At 45.3% G+C, this 17,243-nt stretch overlaps 1 protein-coding gene across 2 annotated transcripts; it reads right to left on the minus strand.

The window, feature by feature from the left end:
• Positions 1-275: 275 nt before the first annotated feature.
• On the minus strand, positions 276-17,243 carry znf219 (zinc finger protein 219). 2 transcript variants are annotated; one of them, XM_079371679.1, is made up of 5 exons: positions 16,948-17,243; positions 6,870-6,954; positions 4,233-6,594; positions 3,974-4,066; positions 276-2,399 (listed from the first exon to the last, which is right to left on the minus strand). In XM_079371679.1, the coding sequence occupies exons 3-5, from the start codon at positions 6,589-6,591 to the stop codon at positions 1,210-1,212; spliced, it is 3,642 nt and encodes a 1,213-aa protein (XP_079227805.1). In that variant the 5' UTR covers positions 6,592-6,594; positions 6,870-6,954; positions 16,948-17,243; the 3' UTR covers positions 276-1,209. The 2 variants fall into 2 exon arrangements, with proteins under 2 accessions (XP_079227805.1, XP_079227804.1); XM_079371678.1 differs by having other exon boundaries at positions 3,920-4,066; positions 16,948-17,242.

Below are 17,243 nucleotides of genomic sequence, written 5' to 3' on the forward strand. Positions count from 1 at the left end.
CACAGTTACTAAGTCTCTGTCTCTTTGAAAAGGTGTGTCAGTTGATTGTGTTCGGGGGGGGAGGGGGGGGGGGGGCTCGAGCTGTGTCCCAACAGCCAGACTCCCACTCTGTGGTTTTGTTCTTTTTCCATGCATTTAAGCTGCTTGGCAACCCAACCCGGACCATTGTAAACACTGGATTTCAAACTGTAACCCCTTTCTAATCGCTTAGCTTTGAACCTCTTTTTTATCACATTATTTATACCAACTGCTTTTTTTTTTTTTTTATTCTCAAGTTGAACCAAAATGGCTAAAGCCTGTTTCAAGGACATCACGCTGCAAAGTAGCTTTTCTTTTACAACTTAACTATTCACAACACCCTAGAACCACTTTGAACAAATATACTGTACTTAAATCGTTTTAAACTGTATATTCAGATAAAATAAATGACCTATCAGAGCCTCGACGCAAAGAATTACCAGAGACTCGCTTACAACACACATGAACAGGCACTAACTGAAAAAAAAAATTGTTCTGTTTTTCTTTAGGACAATCGTCTTGAAACGCTTTTCAGACAAACAAGGCAGTGATGTAGAGTTGAGGAAAAGCGTGCAGCCTGCAACAGTGACCTCATTAATTTATCTTAAATTAATACCAAATAGCTTAGCCAAGGTTCACAGCTTGAAACTTTTCTACAACGTTTTCCCCATATCTATGTGGACTGTAGAAGAACTTGAAGTTTGAGGTTTCAAACTGTGGTCAGTCAGGAGAGCATTTCTATTACAGCAAGCTTTAACTTGGGCAGTATAGTAGTCTTGGATAAACAGTCCATTATAATTGTTGAATAAATGTATGTGGAATGATGTAGGATCTGCCATAGATTTAAATGATCATCTTCTTTCATTATCAAATCGGCGGTCCTCTTCCAAATCATCTATTTTTAAGTCAATTTGAAATGAAACATAGAAAAAGTGGCCTCCAAAACCCTAAGAAGATGCATCTATGCTCTTTTGTACACAGGCTTTACTTTGTTGTCGACCATTGTCAGAAATAAGGTAGATGAATAATGTCGGAGGGAGCGCAACGGCAGTGATTCTTATCTCCATCCTTTCGAAAATCGGAGAAAACAAGAATCCTCCCCTTTTCTCTCTGCAGAGCTACCCCCTCCTTCGTTTATCCCGTGTCAGTTGTAGTTGAATATCCATTTGAGGTGGTGTCGTGAAAAGCGTTTTAGTCTGTTAAGACTCGTTCCTCCTCTCCTACCATGTAATTGGAGCTCAGGGCAGGTGAAAGAGCAAGGGACATCCTCAGATCTTTGTCCTGCGAATCCTCCAAACTACTGTTCTCCAAATTCTCTTCAAATTCGTCTTCCTGTTCTCTGCCATTGCCCTCCAACTTCTCCATGAGCGCAAAACCATCTCTAGCATTGTTGGCCGTATTGGAGTCTGAGTGGTTGAGGACGATGTCGTCCTGATGTTCTGCTCTGTCTTCGGCGATCCCGTTCAGGGTCTTGGTCTGAGATGAGGACCATTCCCCCAGGGCTGCTTTGGAGTCGACTTCACTCACATGCCTCCATACTGCCAGAGAGTCCAAGTCAGAGTGCTCTGTCCGTGGCTTGGTGGCTTTTGGGACTCCCTCTTCATCCAAGTTAGTAGAAGGGGTTCTTTTGCGTCTGGACTTACTGGTGTGGTTGACCTGGAGATGCATTGCCATCAACTCTGCTGAGGATGTACGGAATGGGCAGAACAAACACTGGCTCAGTTTGACCCCTGTTGAACTATCCCCTCCTCTATCCCCAACAACATCTCTGCCTTCCTCTAACATCATGCTTCCATCCTCCTCCATCCCTCCGAGGCTTGGTGAGGTGCGGCGTGACAGATCCAAGGGCTCAAACCCGACTCCTTGAGTTGAGGGAGAAGATCCTTCCTTGTCACCTGAAGGCTGAACCATCCGGCTAGTAGTAAGGGGCTTACGACGGGAGACTTTAGGGGTCTTAGTTGCAGGAGCCTCTCTTATCCAGCCCCCTTCCATTCCACCTTGATAAAGGGCCCCCATCACCCCAGACAGATACCTGTACTGAGTCTCCAGATCAACATCCCTTAGAGCCGCAAGGGCCTTCCGATGTTCCCGTTGGTCTGGAAGCCCCAGGAGCCAGGACTGCTGACTCGTCCGAGAGGTTGGGGATTCGGTTTGGCCTCGGTTGACTGGGCAGTGGTTAAGCTGGGAGCGGCGCTGCTTGGCAAGCCCAGAAGTTCCAGAGGTCAGACTGTTGATACCGGAGGTGAGGCCAGAGGAGGAGGAATTGGAGGAGGCTGCTAAAGCATTGCGTTGCTCCCTGTGGTGGCGCTGAAGGTGGTACTTCAATGAGCCTGACTGGGTACCGGCATAGTCACAGTGGGGACATTTGTAGGGTCTCTCGCCTTAAGAAAATGAGAAACAAAATAAGGCAGGAGAAAGGGTATTGGAGTTCTAACAAGCAGCAAAAATCAGCGAAAGTCACACAGAAGACTAATATGGACTGTCAAAGTCCAGTTTCATTTTGAGATGTAGTAACACATTTTAACAGGAGATGGCAGCAGTCCATCACTGGATAAAACTACACGGCCAGAAAGACATGAGGGCAACATACTTGCGGCTTATCTAAAACAGAAATGTACAACATATGGAAAGGATGAATGATTTTATTCCTAAGAGGGAACACAATAAGCAAACAAGTTTTACCAATGAATGCACACGTACATGCAAAAGTGTGATCCATTTGATCTTTTGCTTAAGCAAGAAATTAAAAAGGGATGAAAGTCTCAAGGGGCGATAATCTCAAGTAGACAGCAATATCATGACCGTATTATTATAATTTGATGCCTTCACTTAAATTACTGACCATGTGGTAATCACTTGATGGTACAGAGAAGCAATGGAGCATGAGAGAAAAGCGCAGTATGCCATCATGAATAATAAAACTGTGATTTGATAGGTCCTGTCAGCTTTGGATGAGTATTCATGATGGCAAAAAGATTTAATTCAATGCATTTTGGGCACTGTCTTGCTGAAAAGACTTGGATGTGGTCCAGATACCAGTTGCTGGGGATTGGTGGCGTCTCTAAAATGGAAGTTGGAATTGTCTGAATTGTGATCAAGTACATCAAATGGAGGCAAATGAGACATGCTATTGCCTCACGTCATTAAAGTATTATGAATATGGAGTGAGACTGAGTGCTGTGAGAGTTCCCAATGTTTCATTAACTTCACACTCAAATGCTTCTTTTGTTTCGATATGTGTTGCGAAAGCCTGGTGGTGACTGTCTGATATGGACCGTTAGTACAGAGAATAATTTAGAAATTACCTGAAGTAAAGCAAAGAAAAACAAATAACAGATTTTGTCGATTTCAGAGACAGATTTAGAGGTCAGGATTTCAGATAGATTAAATGCAAGCATGTTATTGAGAGTTATTGAGAGATCTGCTGAGCATTTACTTCATGTTGTTTTTACGTATGCAAAAAAAATTGAAAAACCTGTGCCAAACATTTTTCATGTTGCATAATTTAGAGCTAGAAAAAAAAAAGGTAACTACAAAACTACCTGGTCATAAAAGACATGGTTTTGTGTCTTTCTTAGAATATAAGTTTAGAGGCCAAGGGGAGATTGAGCTTTTCACTGCGACTTTAGCAGTTTGAATCCCTGGAGTAGCTTGATTTTCCTCGAAGAACTACTATTAATATACCCTCAAGCAAGGCATTTAAACAGAAGTTGCTCTGGTAGAGCTGCTCGGTTGCCTGCAGTAAGCGGCTATGATTAGCACTAGCCAACTCTCTTGGGGGAATGTGTTAAAAGGAGAAAAGTAGTGCTTCTAAAGTGAGGATGCTCAATGAAACCTTTCCAGGGATTTATAAAGGTTAAAAAAAGAAAAGGTGGTTTGTTAAACCCACAGCAGTTCTCACCTGTGTGAACTCTCAGGTGCACTTTAAGATGGTGTGAAGAACGGAAGGCTTTACCACAGTAGGGGCAGTCTTTAATCCCTCTACCACGCACTCGCTCCCTGGTGGGAACTGAAGGAATGGAGGAGACTGATGTCATGCCATTTTCTCCTGCAATAGAAGGAAGGTAAAGATAACAGCTGGCATAAAGGCCCCCCTGAGAGCTTCTATTTGCCATAGAAGAGAAGTATAAAACCATATTTTCTTGTGATAACACCGTCATATGTGAGCAAACACAACCTTAAGACAAAAGAGAAAAGCAGGAATGCGATTGTACCTTTGAAGCTTGAGATGACGGAGTGAAACCCCGTAGCTGCTCCAGCTTGTTGTGATCCACCACTGTGCAGTTTTGATTCCTGCCTCACGTCTCCTGTTTGTTGGGATCCACTACCGTGTAGCTGAGAATCAAGTCTCATGTCACTACCGCCACCTCCTCTTCCAAACTCCGCTCCTCTGCGCCCACCACTCCCCTCCTCTTCACAGCCACCTCTTTTCTGGGGCCTCTGAGTGTGAACACGAGCATGGACCACAACCTGTTGCAGGCTGCGGAATAGTTTTCCGCAATCTGGGCATTCCCATGGCCCTCCTGCTCCTCCAGACTCGTCTCTTGGATCAAGGCCTCCAAGGTATGCTCTGACTTGGTCTGACTCAGTAATTACCGAGCTCCGACCTTGGCCTCGCGGGTCTTGTTGTTGACCTCTCTGATTGGGCCTCTGCTGCTGCTGCTGCTGCTGCTGCTGCTGCTGCTGCTGCTGCTGCTGCTGCTGCTGCTGTTGCTGGGCTACTGCCAAGCTTCGAGCCACCAACTGCCACCAAGTTGCCTGGTCCCCTCCCTCTGAAACTGAAGCTGTAGCTTCACCCGCACCCCCTCCTCTAGTTGCTCCCCCTCCTCCTGATCCAACACCACCATTTCCCATCTCTGCCACCTGAGCCACTGCTTGAAGTCTTTCCATGCAGCTAGCGCCACTGCCATCACTGGGCAACCCCAGATAGCCTAAGATGGCTGACTTGCTCGAGCCCAATCCAATTCTGGCTCCAGCTTCCCTCTCTGATCGTCCTTGTCCACCTCTGCCACCTCCTCGCTGGGCCAGAAGAAGGCTTGAATAGAGGGCGTTGAGCGACTGATTAGTAGCAGAGCCTTTGGCCTGGTGCTCTGCACCTCCTGGTCCCCCCAGGCCTCCCAGCCCTGCCTTCAGCCCAAGTTTGTTAAGATGTACTTTCATGTGGTTTTTGAGGAACCAAGGCTCTTTGAAGCCACGGCCACATACCTGGCACTTATGGTCCAAAGAATCCTTGTGCTTACGCATATGTCCCTTTAGAAACCAAGACTGGGTAAACCTCTGTCCACAAGTTTCACATCGAAAAGCTGGCAGCGAGGCAGCTGCTGCCACTGTAGCAGCTGATGTCTGCTGTGGGGTGCTTGGAGCTGGGGCTGGGGTATGCGTTGGGGTGGGAACAGGAGTGTCAGGGGTTGCAATGACTGGCCTGGAATTGAAGGCTGTTGGTAGGGCAGGTATGTCAGGGGAAGGGTGGCACTCTTGCAAGTGAGATGCAAGGCTATCTTCTTGGCTAGCAGAGAAAGGACAAAGAGTGCATTTATATGGGTTGTGGAGGATGCGGACATGGCGGGTCAACTCTGAGGCCGTGCGGAATTTTCCTTTGCAAGCATGGCAGCGAAATGTAGGTGCTATGGGAGTGGATGCACATTCCAAAATTGTAGACGAATAGGGAGAGGTCACAGATATTGGGTCTTCTGTAAGTGGAGGGGTCAGTGGTGTGCTGTCATCCAGTAAATAGTTTGGGTTCTGGTCTGTCTGGCCATCATCTAGAGCTTTGACTTCACCATCAAGATCCTCTTCTTCTGTTAGATGCTGGATAAGAGTCCCTGGCAGTAAATGCTGGTTTGGGTGACTTCTGTGATTCTTGACTAAGTCTTTGTGGTTCTTTTGGATTTTGAGGTGCTGCTTTAGCGGCGCTGAGGGGAGTCCAGTCCGGTATAAGGCTGAAGCTCGGCGGTCTCGGTCCAGACTGTGAGCTCTAGCATGAAGGGACAAAATACTTTGGAATCTGAATCTCTTCCCGCAAACATGACAGGGAAACCTGAGCGCAGGTCCTGATGAGGCCCCTCCAACTCCAGGTATCGCCCTGGTAACAGTATCTTTCTGGAATAACTGGAGGTCTAGTTCATCGCTGCAGGTTCCACTTTGCCCTGATGACAGGGCAAGCTCTAGGGCTCCAAACCCAAGGACTGGTGCTGATGGTGTAGAAGGAGGAGAGGAGTCCAAACATGGGCTGCATGCAGCGTCTTGTCCCCCTCCTCCTGGGAACAAAGCAACTGCCGGGGTTGGAGATGGAGGATCTCCATCCAGCCCGTCCTCTTCATCTTCTTCATCAATTTCAGGTTGGTTGTTTTCCTCCTGAAGGGGAAAAGGGGAGAGGGGGAAAAAAGGTGTGATGTCCAGGCTTTGAGGGGAAGGTTCGGGACTCTGACCAGGCAGTGCAACAGGGCTGTCAGGTAGAGAGAGCAGGGTGTGAGGAGAGGAGGCCTGAGGGCTGTGGTCCAGGGATGGCAGTGTTGGGGGGGACTGGGGCTGCTCACAAGAAAGAGACAGCACACACTCTGGTGGAGAATCCATCCTCTATCGGTGCAAAACACAAACAGAAGGAGAGAGGCAGATAGTGAGTGGAGCAGATGACTTAAGAAGGCTTTTAAAAAAAAAAAACCTAGAGGAAAGGTTAAATTTGCATTTGTGCATTTTCATCCTCAACTGCTACGACCTTGACCAGATCGAGAAAAACAACCAAAAACAGAGACACAATCAAATGGAAATTGTTTGCATAGCGGGTTACAATGTCTGTGTCTGAATGCATCGTGTATGTATGTCTGAGTGTGAATTAGAAGGATGAGGATTACCAGCAGTGCGTGTGATGTTATGCCATTCTTTAGTGTCTTGGCTGATTGGGGACACACTTCTGTGGCAGCCTCCTCCTTTAATTGTCTGGGGACAAAAACAAGCAAAATAAAACCCAGATGACACCATGATGACTAATGGGACTTTAATCTGCACAAGTTCTTATCCCACAATCCAATAATGATGCACTTGAAATTAAGTTGTAACCAGTTTTCAAAAGCAGTGCTGTTTTTTTTTGTTTTTTTGTTTAAGATTTATTTTTGGCCTTTTTGACCTTATTTAGACAGGACAGTGGATGGGGGAATGACTTGAGATGGACTTGAACCCAGGCTAGTCGCTTGGAGGACTATATCCTCTTTACATGGGGCTCAACACAACGGAAAATGAATACTAAATAAACACTTTAATATCAAGTGTGATTTCAGGTGTGCCTGCTTTTGAAATGTTTGAGCAATAAACTGCAGGCTGCAGACTTCAGTCAAACAGGATAAAAGCCAACTTGCACCGACACTCTTTTGAATGTATTTTATGACAAATGCTAATTTCAGCATATCAAATGCATGCTCATTACGGCGCCTCTTAAATGCATGTTAATGCTCGGTACAAAGTAAGTCTGTATTTGATCTTAATTCTCCTCTTCAGTCTGCGTGGGTGTGTGCGTACACTTGAACGTGTAACAGGTGTGCACCTGTTCTTCCTCCTGCATGTGTTCTCAACGCGCTCCCAGCATAGCCTACTGTTAGCGACATATGGGATGATTAGTCGGAGTGTGATTTGCACCGGTGTGTATCTGTCTGTGTGTGTGTGTGTGTGTGTGTGTGTGTGTTTAGAAGTTAAGGGCACCACTGCAGGACATGGACTGTCCCAAACAGGATGGGCGCGCGATGTTTTGACTTCCCCACACACCCTTCCTGTACACTCATACAGAAGCAATTTTTTTGCTTAAAGTGTGTCTGCAAATTTTACACTGAAGCACACACACACACACACACACACACACTCAATGCATGCACTTATGCACAGACATATTTGTTATATCTGGGTCTTGGGTGTGGTGGATTTGACCCGTACTCTGCTTAGTCATGGTTACTCCTTTAAGTACAAATGTGAGCTTATTCCAATGTTTTGTTGACTGTACTGCAACCGTCACCCCAGATAACACAGTCAGCTAAAACGTAAAGTGTGATATACAGCATATTGAACACACACAAGGCTTTTGGCAGGCACGCTCACACACCCAAATATTTTGAGTGCACAGCAGTTTGTGCACGAGTTCCAGTGGATTTATGCACATCGGCTGTTTTTCGTCCATCATTCGGTGGAGTTGAGAAGCAGCAGAGGCGCCCACAACAAAAAACAAAAGGTCATCAATCATTGTGGCAAAAACAATGGAACATCTGTGTTCGCAGGTGTGACGCCCATATTTGTGTTCACGCGGCGGTATGTCCACATATGTGTTTATAAGATCTGTTGGATTTGTGTTTCTGCGTGTGTGTGTGTGTGTGTGTGTGTGAGTGTCACCGAGCCTGGATGACAAAGAGATTCTCATGTAGCCAGTTGACATTTTAGCTCAGCTATGACTCACAGGGATATCACACCATATCAATCACACAAACACACACACACACAACCACAGACACACACTCTCACACATAGAGTCCTTTCTTAATCCACCATTATTGTTCTTTCTCTCCCTGTCTTCCTTTCCCCTCTGTCTTTCTTTCTCTCTCTGATTCATACTCCTCCCATCCCCCTCTCATTCTCTCGCTCCCTCCCTCCGTCTATTATTCACTAATTTTCTTTCATTCTCTCTCTCTCTCTCTCTCTCTCTCTCTTTCTTTCTCTCCTGCAGTGTTGCCAGTTGGCGGCGTGCCAGGGAATGCTGATATCAGCTGGTAGATTGGGCCCTGCCAACATGGCGAAGAGCAAAAAAAAAAAAAAAAATGAGAAAGGAGGCAGACGGAGAGAAAGAAAGAGAGAGACACAGGGAAACACAGTGCAGTTAGAAAGTGGGCAGTGTTGTTAAAAAAAAAAAGAAGAAAAACAATAGTCAGAAGCCATGTGAATGAAAATGATTTAACGTGATTGCCAGCATGGTGTGGAGGGGAAAAGAGGGAAAATAAAGGTAAAGGGACAGACATGCTGGAACAGAGAATGGGAGAGAAATCAGAGCGGTGGAGTGGCAGGCTGGGGCATAACATGAAGAGAGAACAACAGATTTTGAAAATCATTTGAAAAGTCAACACAAAGACGTATGCACGGAGAGAAACAGAACGGGGAGAGAAAAGGTGGGGGGGGGGGGAGCAGACTGGGTACAAAATGTATCTGCAGCAGTGTTAAGTCTGATGGAATTATCATATGAATATCAACCATCACAATGCATTGTTCTACCGTGACGGTGGCCGTCGCCAACCACCGGCCCTGTCATGCCAATAAAGACAATTTGGATAGATGGAGAGAGGGAGATAAGGTGCAGCAAAGGATGCAGGGAAAAAGGGGGTGGGGGAGGGGGGGGGGGGTTGGGGCGTTTGAGGGACACAAATCAGATGGGAACAGGTGGAGCAGAAGCACATTAAAAAGCAGGTGTAAATGAAACGAGAGCGAAGTGAAGATCCAGACACCCACATTAAGCCCCCTCTGGACATGGTCCGAGATACATCTGTCCACATTACCTGCAATTAGATTCATTCCAAATGTGCAGATTGCTGCGCTTTCATCGGCAACTGCGCTCCTAAATCACACGCAAGCAGCTCACGCAGGTACTCAACCAGGTCTTAACTGTCACTTCTAAAAGACTTGAATACTGTAGGAGACGTGATGCATGCTGCAGTTTTGCAAGGCATGGAGAAACCTGTTTTTTTTTTTGTTTTTTAAAAGCACATTGAGGAAATGCATTTTTAATGTCAAGGTGCAAATGTGAGCAGCTTAAATCGTACGGGGGGGGGAAAAAAGCTTTTCTCTGCTCTTTCACTGAGTTGTTTACCTCTGCATTCGTCTACTCCGACCCCGATGAAATTGGATTCAGCGTAACGACATTGCAATCCGTACGGTAATGACGGCTTAAAAGCACATGGCTGTTGTGTTAAGCATAGCCGTGATGTTGTCATTACTGTAATTGCAGCGTAACTTGAAATATGTGATTTCAAAGACCTCATTTATCATTTCTGGAAATAACTTTTTTTTTGTGTGACAGAGGTCAATATGCCAACTTCCTTTTTTTTTTTTTTGCCACTCCCTCAAAGAATAAGCATTGTCTAAAAAAAAAAAAAAGAGACACCTACGCCTGTGTTGCAAGGTGTGTAAAGCAAGGGGGTGGGGGGGGGGGGGGGTTTGCTGAGTCATGCATCACGTCCCTTAAAAATAGTTGCCAAAGGAATTGGAACACAATATGTTCAGACAAGTTTATTTCGGTTTTCTTTTCTCTCTTTTTTTTAAGTCATTGTGTAAATATCCACTGAGTGATAGGCTTTTATTGTGAAGGCAGTTAGTGCAGGTCTGTACATGCCGCCACCAAACACATCATAATTGTAAATGTGAGGGCGTGAACACCTTTCACTTTGTTGCTCCTCTAACAGAGTGTGTGTGTGTGTGAGTGTGTGTGTGTGAGTGTGTGTGTGTGTGGGCAGGAAGCACTATATCTGTTAAGCTTTATATTAATGATACGAGCGTCAGTGTGTTGTAAGCTCCATGTTTCCACACCGTTTGTCTTTTTCGCACTCGCTGCTGGCTGCAGACTTCTTGAACACCTAATCTCTATAAACAGATGAAAACACAAACTGTAATTGAGGGATGAGATGTTCGCCTTGTCTGAAATGTTCTGGTTTCCGCTCGGCGTCGGCGTCACGCGGGACCGTCTTTAAAGAGACGTGCAGATCACGCGACCACGCCGGGACTCAATCAAGAACCCACCACCTTTTAACTTGGTCACCCGACAACATGTACGTCTTTTAAAGCATCTGGAAACATCCGTCTGCTTACAGAGCCCCGCTCACTGCTCGCCTTCGGAGGTCGTCTTTTACAACTCCGCCCCGAGTCGTCCCATCTCTCGAGCGTGTGCGCGTCTGATGAGGTCAAACTACGTCAGGCGCGAGGAAGAGAAAGCCTCGGTGCATTGTTTTTTAAAAAAAAGTGATCTAAATAACTTGTGAGTGTGACTTGCACCCTTGAATCGTGAAATTACTTCCTGATTGAAAGATTTGTTAAAACACAATGAAAACATTGAGAAATTGCAAAATCGATTGCGGGTGAATGTTGTCGGGCCTGAAGTCTAAGATGGGAACTCTGGAGACCACCAGGGGTGAGATGTACTTGAACTGCCTTCTTGTAGTGTTGCTCTCCTTCACGTGCGTTTATGAGCCTTAGAATAAGAGTGTCCGAGGTGTCGGGCTCTGTGTGTCTTTCTCTCAACTTTGTGACTCCAGCTCTCATGTGATGAAGTCTGAGCGAGGTGAGCTGTCCTGTGGGGGATGACTGTATGTGAGGCTGACCGCGAAGAATGCGTAGGAAAAGTGAGCTTGAGCGACTTGAGGGAGGGAGGAAGAGAAGGAGAGGGGGGGGGGGGAGTCGGAGCTCTGTGCGGTACAGTATAATTTGGCCCTGTGGTTTTTATCGCGTGGTCACGTGGCGAACTTCCCCACAGACGGGATTCATTTCCTTAACTTCACCTTTCCCTGAACCCCCCCCCCCCCCTCCACTCACTGCTTCGCACCGACTTTGTCTGGCTCGCCCGCTACCCCTCCCCTCGTCTTCATCCTCCCCTCCAGTAATGATAAGAGGAAAAGCCTCCCACTGTGCCGCTACCGCTTACTGTAAAGATATGACAGGTACAGGAAGTGCAACGTCTGTGAATCTGTTTGGTTGGAGGTGTTTGTTTTTTTTTTTTTGTCATGTCGCCAATCGAGAGGCTCAAGTCTACCTTGAAAACGAGGCGACCTGGCACTCAAAAGCTGTTGGAAAGAATCGTCCTTCAAAAGGCAACAGACTTGATAAGTGGTTGGTCTTTTTTGATACTTTGTGAGCGAGGCAAAAAAAAAAAAAAAAAAAAAAAAAAAGTTGTCCAAAATTGATACCTGAAGCCGAAGCCTCTTGATCTCTTGGAAGGCCACCAATGCAATTTGGTTAAAAAAAAAAAAAAAAACTTTTTCTTTCCCTACACTCAACAAAATCATTCTCTTCATTATTTTTTTTTTTTTGCATTTCCTGCCAAAACCTCCTGAATCAAGTCGTCCAGTTGAGAACACGAGCCAACGTTCGCCTCTTCCGCCTTCGTCACATTAAACACTTTCCTAAATTGCTCTTTTTTTCTTTCTCTCCCCCTCCTGCGTTCCTTCCCTCTCGAACCTTTCCGATCTCCTCCTGCTCCTTCTGAATGAATCCCTCCTTCAGCTGAAGATCGCAGAGCCGACGCTACACCCCGCAGCAGCAAAGCGCCAAACTGGAAGATCTGAAGCCAGTGAGTCTGAAACATCACAGCAACTCGACGGAGTCACACGGGCCGCGCTGCGTCTAAACCAATGAGCGGAGGCGGAGGCGGCGGCGGCTGACTCGTCTGATTCAGGATTTTAAAGACTGAGGCCTTTTTTTTTGGTTTGGAGCATGCAAGAGGCAAAGCACTTGAGTGTGTTTATCTTTGAACGTTGACGATCACCTGCAGGGGTTGAGAGAAAAGAAGCGTCGAGAACGAAGCGCGCCACCTTTTTTTTTTTTTTTTTTTTTTTTTTGGATCTCTAATCAAATTTCCCAGCGAGTCCTCAAAACTGTCACTCAAACACCAAACCAGCTCACGCAAATGGAGCCAAACATTTAAAAAACCCCTGCTGTCCTTGAAGAAGATAGCAACTACCAACCCCCCCCCCCGAGGGACGCTGACCCGACACGGCGACCTCCTTGTGGAATATGTGTACGGCGTGTGTGAGCACCTATAGAGAAAATAGAAAGTGTTCACACGGGACGACTGTTGAAGTCTCTCAGGGGAAATCTGCAGAGCATGTGCTCTTTTCCTTTGGCAACAACCTTCTTCACGCGCTCCCAATGACTTTTAAAACGTACAGGTGCTCGTTCTGCGGAGGCCTCGACACTTTGATGCTTGCTCAAAGGCACTTAGACAGAACGTGAAGACAACCCTCATCATTGAAATACAGCAGGACAAGCCGGATGTCATCAGGGTGGAAATGAAGCAATGATGGATAGATGGATGATGGATAGATGGATGGATGGATGGATCGATTGATAGATGGATGGATTGATAGATGGATGGATTGATAGATGGATTGATGGATTGATGGATTGATGGATTGATAGATAGATGGATTGATGGATTGATGGATGGATGGATGGATCGATTGATAGATGGATGGATCGATTGATAGATGGATGGATTGATAGATGGATGGATTGATAGATGGATTGATGGATTGATGGATAGATGGATGGATGGATGGATTGATGGATAGATGGATTGATAGATAGATGGATAGATGGATTGATAGATAGATGGATAGATGGATTGATAGATAGATGGATAGATGGATTGATAGATGGATAGATGGATTGATAGATGGATGGATGGATTGATAGATGGATGGATGGATTGATAGATGGATAGATGGATTGATAGATGGATGGATGGATTGATAGATGGATAGATGGATTGATAGATAGATGGATTGATGGATTGATAGATGGATTGATAGATGGATGGATTGTGGCGTTAATGGCTGTAACATTGGGATGACAGTACGGATTGTATTTGTACAGACTGTCACAGTATCACAAGTTTAAAAATAAAGGGAGCGTGGGAAACTCTTCACGCTCTAACTTTCACTGACTGGTGTAAGGCCTCGCTGAAATGGTGCGCACGTGTCAGATCGGCAGTTTTTGGGAAACGGTCACGTCCATTCACGCTCCACTTCGAACTTCGGGAGGAAGATTGATCCTTCTTCTTTCAGGCCTCACACTGTCGAGGTGTTTCGACCACTTTGGCTCTATGTGTTGTGCTCGACCTGCTTTTTTTTTTTTTTTTTTTACTCCCAGGGGACCCCCGGGGGACCTTTTGATGCTTCGCCATCCGCAATTCTGATTTGAATTGAAGTCGAGCCCAAACATCAGAAGACTTGAACACGTACCTGTCTGCCTCGGTGGTGAAAATCTTTTCTGTTTTTTTTTTTTTAAACTGGTCATGCCAACTCGACACAAGTGGCACAAGTGGCGTACTATTTAAGTAAGACCCTAATGCTCTAAATACACACTAATCCCGAGCAGCCAGCAGAACTCTCAACAGTCTCAAAATGTCACAATGCAGTAGATTCTCCCTAACCGAGGGCAAGCAGGTGCCTCTCCCGCAGCGCACTAATGACCCAATTATATCAATCAGAAGCCTTGATTGGTGCTACACTCCTCTCCTTTTTACTCTCTCTCCCTCTGTGTCTTTCTCCTCCTGCATACAATCTCTTCCCCATAGAGCCACCTGGATGGGGTGTATGTGCCCCCTCAAGTACAGTACAGTGTGTACAAAGATCGGGAGGGGGCGGAGGTGATTGTGGCGGAGGCGGAGGACGAGGACACTACTTGAGCACAAATAGCAAAAAAAAAAAAAATGTCTGAATGAAGCAAAACCATTAGACCCTTTCTAACATGGGGGGGCGGGGGACACTATATAATGCATTAGTACTGTAGGTTTTTGTTTGAGCGTTCGCAATGTGAAGCATCATCTTGTGTGAGAAAGGAGAAACGGGGAGGGGGGGATACTTTTTTCTTTTTTTTTGAATTTGAAAAAGGGAAGAGGTGTCTTTTCCTTTAAAAAAAAAAAATCCACATCATGTGGAGATGTGTGTCTTAAAAGTTTCTATTTTAGGGGAAAAGAGCAGGAATAATATTTGGAGTTTGAAAAGTCTCCGTTAAAAGCAGTGATTTGAATAAGAATCTTTAGTTTATTTATGGACTTTACACCTTTAAGTTCAGATAATAAAAACTGCTAATTCAATGAGAATGACAAACTAGAATGTGGCTATACAATATACGTGTGCTAAATATATTCGTTTTAAAAAAGGAGAGATGGAGTAATCAGAGTTGAAGAACCCTTCACAACATCTCTGTTTGTAGGACAAGCCAGCAATGTCAACCTACTTCTCCTGTGCACTCTCGCTCTCTCTCTCAAAAAAAAAAAAAAAAAAAAAAAAAAAAAGTCTGACATTTCTGGAGGATTTAAAAATAGGGCATTTCAGGATCCCTAAACATCTTCCTCTGGATATAGAGAAAAAAAAAAGGCGACAGGAGTGTCTTCGGTCAACCCAGATGACACGTCTGCGCCTTATCTCATGAGGAATTTCCTCCTCGCCCCTGTGATGTGCGTCAATAACGTGCAACCATTTTCAGTCGCTCTTTCCCCTCTTCTCTCTCGCGGCCATCTCAATTAGAGGCACATTAATGAAATAAATAACCATCAACAAACAATGCACTAATAACAAAAACACACCTCCTCTCTCTAAAAAAAAATGAGATTAACCCCGCTCGCAGATTGTGTCCGCGCACAATCCAGAGAAGAAAAACGCGATTAAACATCAAAAACAGTGGGGACGTAGTTTTTTGGAAGTCGGAGGGGTGGCGTGTGTGTGTCATGTCAGCCTATCTATCGCTCTCTCTCCCCTGCTCCATTTTGTTCTTAAATTTTCTATACAAAAGATTAAGGGAGGGGAAAAAGACGAGTGAGCGAGCAAAAAAGGGAGAGGACGGGAGGAGGAAAGAGAGGAAAAAAGTGCCATCATGGTTTTCATCTTGGATCCTCTGCCAATCTCGCAGACCGACATCAGTCCCATAAAAGCGACATCTTGTCCAAAAAACGCTCTCTTTTTTTTTTACATTAGGGGTGAAAAACCGGCAACTTCTCTTTGCAGAACACAATTTGGCAACACACACACATACACGACTACATGGTTGCATGCCACACTTGCTATGCTACTTTCCCGAAGCTTGAGGTGATGTTAGGACAAGTAAACGGCTTGTAGTAAACATTGTAGTAAAAAGGTGGAGAAAGTATAAACCGTTTTTTTTTTAAGGAGACTATTTACAGCCTGCGGATCCGTTTTTTGTGCGCACATCCACAGATCAAAGTGACGGTGCTTATCTCGGAAAACAATGCACAACACAATGCCTAATGCGAGTCCAACAAAAGAATTAGTCGAGCTAATCGCATCTAGCCCACAAATTACGCTTTTGTACATCAACTCGGTAACGTGCAAAAAATCCACTTTTACGCCCGGACAATGTCCAAATCTGCGGTTACGCACCGAGAACTTATTAGTGGCTCTCTTTTTTTTGTGTGTTTGTGTCAAAGCTACTTTTCTTGTCGGTCAAACGTCGTTTTGATTTAAAGGAGAGGAGGTCATAACGCTGCCTCGTTTTCCAAACTGCGTTTCCTCACGCGGGCAGAAAATATCAGCCAGCTTCCCAGAACTTGGTTAAAGTTACGCGAATTTGAAAAGAATAAGTCTTAAACCCACTCCGAGTGACTTTTTAGTGCACTTGCAACCATTTTAAAGTCCCCTCTCATCTTCTTGTCGACTTCCCAAATCGACTTATTTCACATGTTAAACCGAATGTTGCCGGAATTATGTGAGAAAACAGCGCATTTCTACACCGTTTTTTTTTGTCATGTCACGGGCTATAAGAGGGCTCGTGAGGGGCTACATGAATGTCGGCCACGCGCGCACATACACCCGGCTTACATACATGACACACACACACGTAAAGTGTTCCCGGAGCGCGCGGTAACATACATACATGTCCTACGTATAGCTTCATGGCTCGCGAGCTCACGCGCGCACACACACGGATCCAAAAAACTGGCTGAGAAATTAAAACACAACAACAACTCAAAATTGGCCATTATCTCGAGTGTTGCTCGTGAGCCGAAAAAGGGCAACAACAGTCGCAATAAATTCAACAATTTTGGAAATGTTTCACCCCCGGTGTTTCACGCCACCATGCATAAAAGTGTATATGTAAACAGAGTGGTGGATTAAATGTAACTAGATAAATGAAGATATAGGATATATGTTGAAAGTAAAGACTCAGTGTACTTACGGGAGAGGCGGCGAGGAGATTAATGACACGACACGTCATGATTACGTTTCACTTGAATTAAATACATTACGAGTTGGGAAAAAAATGGAAATCAGGGTTGTATACAAGCATACGCCGTTTCCCCCTCCCTCCTCCCTCTCTTTGGTCACCCTCTTCTCTCTCTCTCTCTCTCTTTCTCACTCTCCTCCTCCTTGTCCTCCTCCATCTCCCTTTTCTTTTCTTTTCCTTCTCCCTTTCTCTCCTTTTCTTCTTGCATTTTTTCCCATTTATTGTAGGCTACAGGAGGAGTTGGTGAA

The sequence above is a fragment of the Symphodus melops genome (assembly GCF_947650265.1).
Source record: "Symphodus melops genome assembly, chromosome: 20".
Taxonomy (NCBI): Eukaryota; Metazoa; Chordata; class Actinopteri; order Labriformes; family Labridae; genus Symphodus; species Symphodus melops.